This window comes from Alosa pseudoharengus, unplaced genomic scaffold (assembly GCF_046254945.1).
Source record: "Alosa pseudoharengus isolate Yale_2024_CS ecotype anadromous, Long Island Sound unplaced genomic scaffold, YU_APseudo_1.1 YU_APseudo_1.1_scf_18, whole genome shotgun sequence".
Lineage (NCBI taxonomy): Eukaryota > Metazoa > Chordata > Actinopteri > Clupeiformes > Clupeidae > Alosa > Alosa pseudoharengus.
The window spans coordinates 23,820,651-23,833,215 of NW_027468650.1; the positions used below are offsets into that span (position 1 = coordinate 23,820,651).

A 12,565-nucleotide genomic window follows, 5' to 3' on the forward strand; every position below is an offset into this window, starting at 1 on the left:
GTCATCATTTCAAATATTAAAGATACATCTTCTGAAAAATACAAGTGTTGTTTATGCCTGTACACTTACAAATTCACTGGACTGCAAATAAAGTGCCACAATTCTTGGCCTGCATAGATTGCAGTATGCTGTATTGCACTTTCCGACTCTGACAGGGAAAACCAACAAATACGTTCAGTTCACACAACTCATACTTCCCCCCTTCCTTTCTCTCACTTCATTTTCATGCGGTATCAAGAAAACAGTTTTAGCACTCTTAGTCATGCCAACGCAAAATAAATATACAAATTTACTCTCCAGCAGTGTAGGAATAAAAGGCAACATTAAATATATATTCTCATTCATTGACAAAAAGGTAAAACTTTGGGTTGGGTTAAAAATCGACTTGAGCGTATTTAACACCAGGATTCATGATACTAAGGAACTACAATGATTTGAATGAATCTTGAACACTTAAAAGGTATTGGATAACTTAACTGAATTAATGCCTTACAGGACTGGTATGTCTGAGTATGGGTGATGGTGGGTATGTTGACAATGCAGTGACAACCACCATGAGAAAATCAAAATGATGGAACACTTGCATGCAGTATTACACATCTGGTTTAGGTTTAAGAATAAAGTATGACGCACCTGTAAATAGAAGCACTACGTCACTGGTCTCATAACAGCATGAATAATAATACTTTATTCTGTGGTAATTGTATAGTAAAATGAGATCTGCGGCATCATATGTGAGATGTAACGACCAGAACTATTGGAGTCATTAGTGACATTCTCTGGGGAATTAGATTTCTATCAACTTCACACAAAAGCTACAGCATCTATTACTATGGTTTATGTGCAACTGACTGATAGTGTTATAGTCAGGGGTATATGGGTTATTTTTCATGATATTTTGACAAAAGAAAATATTTTTGATCAGACTGAAGATAGGCCTTTGATGGTTCTGCAAACTTTCTTAAGCTGGCATTGTTTATTCACCTAGGACCTAAAGCCAACTTCATATGTATTATATTTTCATAAGCATCTATGCATCTTCATGATGTATTTGGCAACTACCAGTGCACAATGTATGCAACACATGATTTCATTAGAGGAGGATTAATTCTTTATCATACAAATTATGGTCTTTCAGTCTGAAGTTTATGATATTAACTCTTAATTTGGGCATTAAACCAATTACTATGCCAACCAAAACATACGATAACATTACAATCCATGGATGAATCTGAACACAGAAAAACATTGTATCGGCATCATGGTATACATTTTGCATTCCCACAAAAAGTTATGATATGTTTTTATAGGTCGCTACTATGCAACTCTTCCCCACATCCCCCTGCCAAGTCTGACTGTGTGTTTCTCTGTGACTGAAACATGTACCTTTGAAAAACAGTTGTGTCCTGTCATTCAGGGTGTTGCCACAGCCGTGGTCATTCTTGTATTTACAGTGGAGCGCTTTCAGCAGACTAAGCACCGTAAAATTACATTGATTTCTTAAATTAAATGCATGCTTTTTTTTAAAAGATTTGTCCCACTGTGCATTTCTCACTGTCTCTATAAAAGAACCAAAAAAAATAAATAAAATAAAATAAAAAAGTTAAAATGTACAGTTTTAGATCAAAAACATCCTCATAAATGGATAGATATGCTCTTTGCGAGCTCCCAGGCCCTCCACTCATACCCAAGTCTTGCCTGCAGACTGCAGTCTCACATTATATTAATATCAAACAACGACACAGTTAAAAGGGACTTGCCATGCCATGCAAAAATATCACTTTCATTACATCTGAGCGCCCTTCTATGTGTTCCTCTTGTGGGTCTGTATATCCATATTCCACGCTGTCACAGTCACATGCTTGTCTCACAAGTCGAGGACGTTTCGCCATCTCCCGGCATGAGATGGATCTCGGGTGTAAACATGTGGTTCTCCACTTTGTGTCCACTTTGGTTGCTGTCGGCTTTGTCGTCTCCCGCCGCGTTGCCCACCACCCCTTGGGTGCAGTTCTGCTTGGCAGCTTTGTGTGAGAAGGCCCCCATTACGGAGGCCGCCCCGGCCTCCTTCTCAGCTTCCTCCTCTCCCCCCTCCACCTCCACCTCCTCTGGCTTCCCCTTCTCAGAGTTCTCCGGGGCCAAGTCGTCCTCCTTCTCTTCCATGAGCTCCCCTGTGAGCGGGGCCAATTTCGTCATCGCCTGGGGGTCTCCGTCATCCGCGTTCCCCGACGACGGAGGCACCTGCTCCTCCTCCGCCTCCTCCTCCTCCTCCGGTACCATCAAGAGGGGCTCGGACTCGGGGCAGAGCGAGGTCTGCTCCCCGTCGGGGGACTCGTCCTCCAGCAGGCTACTGCTGCTGATATCCTGGGGGGAGCAGGTGCTGGGAGGTGTGAGGGGGACCTCCTCCGGCGTCTCCACAAAGTTGACCTTCAGACCCTTCGTCTTGACCGGGTTGGTGGTCCTTAAGGAGCTCTGGATGCTGTCCCCCACCTGGTCCAACTCCCCGTCTTCCCCCTCCTCATTATCCTCCGTCAGTGTCAGGGTCTCACTGCTCGGGTTGTTGGGGACGAGCTCGTACAGGCCGTCCTTCAGGACGGTCCCTTGCGAGCTGGTGTCCTCGGACCCCGTCTCGGGCGGGGTCAGCTGGCTTAGATCGAGCGGGGGTGGCTTCTGAGGCTTCATCTGCCCCTGCCCGGTAGAGTTCGATGAAATGGAAGACTTGTCGCCCTCGCCAAATTCATTGGTGCAGCTTGTGAAGCTGTCAACGCTTGATATGCTTCGGACCTCGGTGACGGGGGGCTTGGCGGGTGGCTCGGGGGTCAACACCACCTTCAGTTCCAGCTCCACCTCTGGTTTCAGCGGCACCTCGGTCTGAATGATCGTCGGCAAGGTGAGATTGGAGAAGGACTGTGACCTGGTCATCTGGTTGTACATTTGTTCCAGTTTCCGAGCGCTGAGGTGCTGTGGACTGCCCGTCTTAATGGCCTCCTGTGACCCCAAGGGAACAGGCTCTGGATATTTCTTCTCCATCGATTTCAGGCTGACCTCCGAGGATGTGCGTTTCGGGATGCTCCAGCGGCTCGGTGAGAGGTGGTTGTCCACACGCTTCTCCTCGCTCTTCTCCACCACCACGTCCATTAGCTCCATGCTCCGGGCAAAAGCGTCCTTCAGGTTCATGGACACGATGCTGCCGTTCCTCTTTGCCCGCTCCAAGGCCTCTCGCCTCTTGATCGCCTTCTCTTGCCTCTTCTGCTCCTTATAGAACTCGGAGAAGTTATTCACGATGATGGGGATGGGTAAGGCAATGACCAGCACACCAGCGATGCAACAAAGTCCGCCGACAATTTTGCCCAGCAACGTTTGCGGGTATATGTCTCCATAGCCGACTGTTGTCATGGTGATGGTTGCCCACCAGAAAGAAGCTGGAATGCTGGTAAATTTGGTGGCATCCTCGTCCTTCTCCGCAAAGAACACCAAACTTGAGAATATCATAATTCCCATGGCTAGGAATAATATCAGCAGGCCCAGCTCATTGTAGCTTCTTCTGAGTGTAAATCCAAGGGACTGCAATCCGGTGGAATGTCTGGCAAGTTTGAGAATCCGCAATATTCTCATGATACGGAATATCTGCACCACCCTCCTCACGTTCTGGAACTGCAGAACGCTTTTGTTGGATTCTGTCAGGAAAATAGTAACATAGTAGGGCAAAATAGCCAGCAAGTCTATGACATTGAGTGGCCCTTTGAAGAACTTCCACTTGTTGGGCGCGGACATGAACCGCAAGAGGTACTCCATGGTGAACCAGGCGATGCAGACAGCTTCGACGTGTGCTAGCTGAGGATTATCGTTGGCCTGCCCAAATTCATCCATCACTTGTAGTTCAGGCAAGGTGTTAAGGGACAAAGCGATGGTGGAAAGTATGATGAAGAGAATGGATATGATGGCCAAGATCTGAAACAGAGAAAGAGAGGAAAAGAGGAAACAAATTAGCCTGGCAGTAAGCAACATGCTGTGAGTACATAAAACACAAACCCAAGAAAGTGATGGGGGCACATTACATACTGCATGTTTGAATATCTGTAACCAAATGCTCCTGTCAACTTGAGATATGTAATGCCACAAAATATTAGAACAGTGAAGGCTCATTCAGTTTTAGCACTCAGTATAAATGTCATGGACGATAAAACAACATATAAATAGTTTTGGGTGTCTGGGAGGCAAAGCATAGCATCTCTGATCTGCTCCATTCCTGCAGTTCTCTGAAAGAAAATGAAACTCAATGAATGCCACATGCTGAGTACCGAGCCTGGGCACCCGAAACGACGAAGCGATGTGAATGCAAAAGTTGCTGTCCATCAAGGAGATGTTCTGTGGATGTAGAGCAAGCAGACCTTGATGCTCCTATTGAGCGACTGCTATCAGAGCCTTATCCTGCCGATGCAGGTCGAAGACCATACCTTTAGCTTTTTTTCTCATGGATCTCACACCTCTCCACATGACCTTCACACACACTCTCTCTCTCTCACACACACACACACACACACACACGCACACACAGCCTCTCCCTTCATCTAAGAGGAAAGAGGGTCGATTCTATATGCCTCACTGATCACCTTCATCTGCTGTAACAAAGGAGGCCGGCCAAAGTCCTGATCAGCCATTATCTGACAATGTCAACGTGGGTTATGCTAGCTTGGTTCTCGGGGTCCCCTGAGTGGAGGCGCTTGATGAAATCTGCGGTCAGGAAATTGTGTCGTTTTTATTCCCTCCTTCCCTTCCCCCCACTGTATTCCTCAGTGCCTGCTAAGCCCACTGGAGGATGGTCATACGGCAATGCAAGGCTCCTCTCCATCTGGCATACTAATTTCATTTCAGAGGATTTTATGCACAGACATAAGAGTATATACGTCAGTGTCTGGTATTATCTTCTTAGCCTTTCCAAGAACAGACGATACACTGAAAAATGAATATATAAAACTACACAAATAAAGTGGATTGCAAAAGTAGTGCTCCATAATCAAATTTTCTGCAGCTCATGACACAATCCTACACACAACACTATGATATTGTGTCAGATTAAAAGCATCTTTGGTACACGGTTTAAGGTTTTGTTCAGATTAATTTTCTGTAAAGAGGACAATGATGAATGGGGCAGGGAATTATGGGAGTAGGTTGTGGCCATAGTTTTGCTGCACATCTTTGTTTCCATCACCCTGAATTACATATGAAGTATCCTGTTTCTTTGTGTTGTCCTCTGAAGAAGCTCTTTAGTGATTGTGTATGTGGACATTTCTAAGCTCCTGCAATGAAAACTCTGAGACATTGATTTTTGACCTATGGAATGTCACGTGTTACATTATTTCCGCAAGCGGATGGAATGATCTCTGTAACATTCACTCTGGCACTGTGAATGGCACCTGAGCAAAGTTAAGATGAGACATCATTTTACGGGTATCGAAATAACACAGGGCCGCATGTAAAGTAACACTTTGAGGTCATGTGGCATCAAATTTGGCATAAACTGTAGAGTCATTCTCAAATTGGCATCTAAAGAAAATGACTAATGGATTTTCACAAACTTAAACTGCATAGATATTTGATTTCGTTGTGAATAAAAAACGTTTGCATTACAATAGCCTGGTACAGAAGAAAAGCACTCTTAAGACAATGTTGTTGATGTCACTGTTTCCTTTCACATCCCGAACCACCTATTGGTTTATTTGCACGCTCATAATCGAAGCGGAATAGAAATCCAATTAATCTGGAAGGGTCACGGCGGCGTGCGTGTGACTCCCCTCCAAATCATTACGCTGAATGAGGACGGAGTGTCGGTGAGGCGAGACGAGGCACGGTCGGCGTGGGGAACGTTACGTGGGAATATTAATGCTAATGAAGCTCGCCGCCACTGGCAGGCCCGACGCTCGGCTAAATGAGGGGCGGATTGATATTTATGAGCTGAGAGCCAGTGCAATCATCTTTAGTTGTGTGATTGCCGTGTGGTAGAGTGAGTGTGTGTGTGTGTGTGTGTTTGTGTGTGAGTGTGTGTGTGCTCGCACTTCGGATGCTCTGACCTTGACAGTGACAGTCGACTCGCAGCTCTCCTCCTCCTTGCACTCTTTATCTCTATCTGCTCTCCACATTACCCCTCTCCACCCTCCTCCCACTCCATCACACGTTCTGTCACCCCTTCTTCCTCCCCCTCCAACAGATAAAGCCTCTTCAGAAGGCTATCTGGATTAGGCTGGCAAGGCCACACAACCACACAACCTGACCCCGGCAACACGGCTGCCCTTTCGCACCCAGATAGCCCTCTTCACATATTTATTTCATCAGGCACTTGTGCACCCTGGACATTTACATTTATTCATTTAAATGACGCTTTTATCCAAAATGACTTAGAATAATGAGGAATAAAATTAAACCTAAATTGCAGAGAGGATACCTTAGGTAATAATTAATATACAACAATAAACGCTACGACCAAAGGATGACGTACAGAAGTTTAAGTACTCTTCAAAAGTGTAATTGAAGGAGATGGTGGTAGAAGAAGGAGGGAAGAAGGGAAGTGCACGGTAAGTGCATGACAAGTGTATGGCAAGTGCATACTAGGTGTGGAGTTGTTAGGGGTACTTAGGAGTGGAGGTGCTCTCAAGTGTTGGGTCTTCAAGAGCTTCTTGAAGATAGACAAGGAACGCTCCTGCTCTGGTAACTCTTGGTAAGTGCATGGGCGGATTATGAACTTTTGGGCCCCTGGGCCCAGATGTATTAAAGGCCCCCCACTAATTGTCGCTCATGTGGGAGGGGGGGTTTGGGGGTCCTCCCCCAAATTTTTTTACATTTGTTTGATGTGATTTCCTGTATTCTGGTGCATTTTGGGGATGGCCAATACTTTAATTCAATCAGATTCATAGCCTACATCCTGATTTGTTGATATTGAGGCAATGATTCCATGCAAAGGCTTGGGCTTCAGGGCCCCCTGACCCCTTGGGCCCCTGGGCCTGGGCCCGGTAGGCCCGTGCAGTAATCCATCCCTGGATGGTGGTTCCACCATCAGGGAACTATAAATAAAAATAGTCTGGATTGCAGTGTACAGGGGCAGCAGTACCAGACGATGGTGACATGAGCCTTTAGGACCTACGGGGCAAACAGCAACAAGTGCATCAGGGCCTCTGAGTTACTTGTGAAAACACAAACACAGCCTAGTGTGACTGCGGGGGTGAATATCACACTCAAAATCTATTATTAAGCACAGGCTAGGCAAGGCTATTCAAAGTATGGTGAACGCATGTATTAGTACATAAGTATGGTGGGATATCATAACTCCTGCACTGCTGAAACTGAACGCTTCTAAACGTGCTGATCTGTAGGAGTGACGATTATGTCACTGGACAAATGCTGCAGTATAACAAGCCAGACTTTGCGAGAGAGATCAGGATGCATGATAATGAGTGCTGCTTACCATAAACCTATTAGCAACTCTCTTCCTCTCTCTCTCTGTGTATTTGTGTGTGTGTGTGTGTGTGTGTGTGTGTGTGTGTGTGTGTGTGTGTGTGTGTGTGTGTGTATGTGTGTGTGTGTGTGTGTGTGTCTGGCATGGAATGGGGTTACTGTGAGAATGTGCAGTCATGGTTACCCAAGGACACGGCGAGAGTTGATCTTTCACTGATGATTCAACAGCCGGCGCTAACAGCTAAGTATTCAGACGCCGAGCTGCCGAAGCCAAAGCCGAAGCCAAAGCCAAAGCCTTTGTCTGGATGGCAGTCTCGTCTGTGGGCTCAGATCTCATAGTCCTCATTCAAACACGCTCACCCTGGACTGTGGATTATGCAATGCAGCTTGATTTACCTGTAATGGTCTCTATTGCTTTGTGCCTCTCCCTGACACTCGCATCTCCTCACGTAGCTTGGTGCTGCCCACGCAGTTACACACACTGGCAACCAAAGACACCTATGCATACACATACACATACACATACACATACACATACACATACACACACACACACACATACACATGCACATGCACATGCACATGCACATGCACATGCACATGCACATACACATACACTCACTCACTCACCCACACACACACACATATTCATATGCACACACACACGCACATACACACTCATATAGAGTAGTAGCAGCAAATATCCTCCTGTCAAAGGCAGTCACCCTCTTCCCGTTCACAATATAGAGGTGGCTTACATTAACCTTCTTTAATTGAGTGGGAGTTGTTAAGAAGATAAATTACGGCAGGTTGACTTTTCCACCCACCTGATTTGCATCTGCGGCAGAGGAAGTTCCTGCCACCCTAATCAGTCCCCCCTCCACACACACACACGCACACACACACACACACACACACACACACACATATACACACACCCCACCTCTTTAGGCGCCAATACCCTCCTCTAATCTGGATCTACATTTACAATGCACTCATTTTAGGTATTGTAAGTACAGGCGTATGCGAATTGGAACACAGCCCATAAGTGTCATTGAACGGTGAAGCAGTGGTAGCAAGACTGAGTCAGCCCAGCCTTCATTTTAGATAAATGTGACAAAAGTGACTGAATGCCAGTCACTTTATTTTACTTTACACTCTTAAAACGAATGTGTTGTCCCTATCTGGACACAAGATATACCACGCTTTTGAGTAACACACCCTGGCCTTTCCCATAACCCATTGTGCCTCCAGCTCATCCGAGGCCGCCAAGCCTTTCTGCCCGGGCGGAGGCCCTGTGCCAAGCACAGGTGTAGCAGCGGCACCATTGCCTACAGCTGCCCCAAATACTGAGGGCTTTACTTAGGGGCAATTAACCAATAAAGTTTCATCTTAAAACCATTTCCCATTAGCACCCCAACACTCATTAGGAGTAGAGGCTTCTTCAGGGCCTGTTCCAAACATTATACATAAAACATTCATTAGCACTCCGGAGCCCTTCCACCCACATGCAGCCATTTATCTGGCCGATACTGCGCTGGCTATTCTGGGGGTTTTCCCAACTGGGGTCAATCTGCTTACGCCATCAGAAAGTGTCCGTGCGGAATGAGTGTGAGCAGATAAATAAAGCGAGAGCTCCCTCCCTGCGCACTCTTGCTGATGTGGTCATTAGTCACATGGACTTCGCTCACACACACACACACACTCACACAAAACCCTGAAAGCTGTCTGTCCACCTGAATTAAGAGAGGATGAGAGTGTGTGTGTGTGTGTGGGTGGGTGGGTGTGTGCGCATATGAGTGTGTGTAAGTGAGAGTGATACTGGATATGTGTGTGTGTATCTGCGTGCTTGTGTGAGTGTGAGGGGTTAAGACAGACAGGAAATCTGCTTCTCTCATGCTGGGTGACCTGCGACCTGTCACTCACAGCTTCTGGCTCCGGCGTGTCAAGTCCTCAGGGCACCTGACACAGTTGAGCCTGCGGAGCTCTGATGCGGCCAGACACACCGATAATGACCTGTTAGCAGCACGCACACATACGCACACATACACTATCTCTCTCATGCACACACTCTCTCTCTCACACGCACACACATGCGCACACACACGACTCACACAGACATGGACACATTCGCAATGTTCTGTCAAAGGACATTCTATGTTTCCACAAGGGTGATCACCAAAGCTGAAAACATTCACAGGCAAAAAAGAAAATGCCTGAGAAGGAAATTAAAACACACACCAACACACACACACACACACACGCATGCACAGACACACACTTTGCCTAAGGCTGTTGGTATCGCTATTCATTTGTAATTTAACACCATTTTCATTGATGTGAGAAACATGTACTTCAGATGTCTTTGGTTTAATGTCCTTTTCATGTTATCCCTATGGACAGAAAATGTGAAGTCAGCATTTTGAGTGTCCAATCGGTGCAATGTTTTTCCACTCTGTCCTCACGCCTCACTATTCTTTGTGTGTGTGTGTGTGTGTGTGTGTGTGTGTGTGTGTGTGTGTGTGTGTATCTGGAAGGAACATGGTGACTACTGGGATGCTGATGTGCAACTTCTCTCCCGAGCGGAGTGTCTGTGTATATATGTGTGTGTGTGTGTGTGTGGTCTCACACACCTGTCACCCCCACCCCCTCTCCAAAACACATGCGCCCAGCGGGAACACTAACTCCCTCCTAAATGCATGTCACCAGGCCCGGGGACGACCGACGGCGCAATCAGGCCCAGAGTCCCATCCCTCCCGTCTCACACGCCACCGCCCACTCCACCACTGGCCCCCGGAGGGCGAGAGAAAAAACGACCAGCTCTGCGCACCCTGCCGGGGCCTCTGCCTGTCAGCTCTGGGAGCCTATTGATTGTGTACACATCACATTATGGACACTAGGAGGAGTAAGCCCTGCCAAGCCTGTATTGATCAACCACTTTGTGCATTTACAAGCCTGATGCACCTCGAGGTTATCCAGTTTGCCTGGTTGCACTCACGTCATCAATTTGCCTTAAACTAATTGAGCCATCCTTCCAGTATGATCATTTTTTGCCTCTTTTTTTTCTTCTTGGTGCTGAATCAGTTATTGTCGGTGTTAGTATGATAATGAGCATTGATCTTCTCAGGAGATATTCTTTCCAAATGTGATGACCCACCAGGTGTTAGATCTCATTTCACACACTGAAAGCGCTGCTATGAGTCTGCCGATGCTCTTTAGTCAAATAAACACAACTATACAGCAGCTGATAAGTTGGGAAACCACATCTGGCAAATCTCAGAATAACTTAACTATAAAGATATGACCTAACACAACTCTGCATGTTTTCTCAACCTGGATCCTCTTCTAGTGGGTCATAGTGGCCCAACATTCACAAACATAAGGAAGAGCTTAATTTGAATAAGTAGGGATGGGAGACGTAGAGAGGAGAGGGATGCCATGTGCTCTCCTCTGTGCTGTGCTCATAAGTGAAAAGGTCACCCTCACATTGAGCGTATTGATTTCAGACCTCAGCAAGGACGCTCTCTCTCTCTCTCTCTCTCTCTCTCTGCACTGCTACTGCTGCTGCTGTTGCTGCTGTGAGTCTGTAAAATCTCCAGGGTGTGTGACGCACCATGTGGTTATGAGGGCCCAATAAAAAAGCAGAGCCCCCAGCCAACAGAGGGGTCAGTTCCTGGCCAGAATCTGACCAGAACTGGGCCACATTCGCCTCAGTCAGCAGAACAGCAGCGATCCAGGACGTGATGTTAAGGCAGCATGTCTCCTGATCTCTCGTACCCCCCTCATAAATCAACATGGCACGTCCCCACCAAGCTGCAACCATCGGGCTGGTGGAGAGCCTGCTTGTGTTTGTTCTGTTCAGCCCCCACAAAGCATCTTTTGGGAGGCTTCGGTGTTCAGCCCCCTCCAAAGATATTAAATAAAGCATGCTGCTAAAAGACCACACAATTACACTACAAGGCAAAGAGGCCCACTCTGGAATAGGTAGTGCTGTCTTAGATGTGTCTTTTAAACTGTAAACTAAATGATCTAATTGTACTCTGATTAAACACATCAATGCTGCAGTCAATATTCACCAAATTACCATTTTATCATTAACATTTGACCTTGCAAGGCCAGTGTTGCAGAGGGGAAGCATTTTACTCTCGTTCCCATAGACCTACTATACACTTTGTATTACACAACCAAATGGAAGGTTCCAATCATATCATTAGAGTTATACTGTACAATGGTGCTATCAAAACTACTCTAGGGCTAACTGACTGTTCTAGCTGGTGCCACGAATCCAGACTGTCCAGACATACAGCATATTGTTCATTATGTCGACATCAATATTACGCCAATGCAAAGTTAAGACTTATTGAACTCTCATTAGTAGTTTCAAATATTATTCATGTCACAAATAAGCTGTGTTAGCACAAGCAAATGGGCCCTTCAGATAATCTGATATGATCAATAATTACTGGGGCTTTCAGATGATCTAATATGATCAATAATTACTGAGGATCACCCTCATTTGTCTGGCTATGACACAGTTTTCTAATGAACAACTACAGTGTCACTTACAATCGGGCCTGTAATAGCTCAATTTCACTGCAATTTGCACATCTGAATTTATGACTTTATAGCTTTCTCCAATATCACATCTTAATATAAGTAATATAATTATAATTAAATAATAATAATATTCATATTACGACCAATACTACCTGTACTACTTATTATGACTAGCCTACTACTTCTTCTTCTACTACCTTTATTACTGCTCCGCTTCAACCCTCTCTGCTATTACTACCACCTCCTCCTCCTACTACTACTACTACTGCTACTACCACCTCCTCCTCCTACTACTACTACTACTGCTGCTGCTACTGCTGCTGCTATTGCTACTGCTACTGCTACTACTGCTGCTACTACTACTACTACTACTACTACTACTACTACTACTACTGCTGCTGCTGCTACTACTACTACTGCTGCTGCTATTGCTACTGCTACTGCTACTGCTGCTACTACTGCTACTGCTGCTGCTACTACTGCTACTACTGCTACTGCTGCTGCTACTACTACTACTATAACTACTACTGCTACTGCTGCTGCTACTACTATTACTATAACT

The 12,565-nt window shown here is 45.9% G+C and overlaps 1 protein-coding gene across 1 annotated transcript in view; it reads right to left on the reverse strand.

The window, feature by feature from the left end:
* Positions 1–158: 158 nt before the first annotated feature.
* kcnb2b (potassium voltage-gated channel subfamily B member 2b) overlaps positions 159–12,565 on the reverse strand; it is an 83,268-nt gene continuing 70,861 nt past the window's right edge. The window contains exon 3 of the mRNA XM_076290661.1: positions 159–3,948. Coding sequence (XP_076146776.1) covers positions 1,855–3,948 — 2,094 coding nt within the window. The 3' untranslated portion in view covers positions 159–1,854. The remainder of the gene's footprint in view (positions 3,949–12,565) is intronic.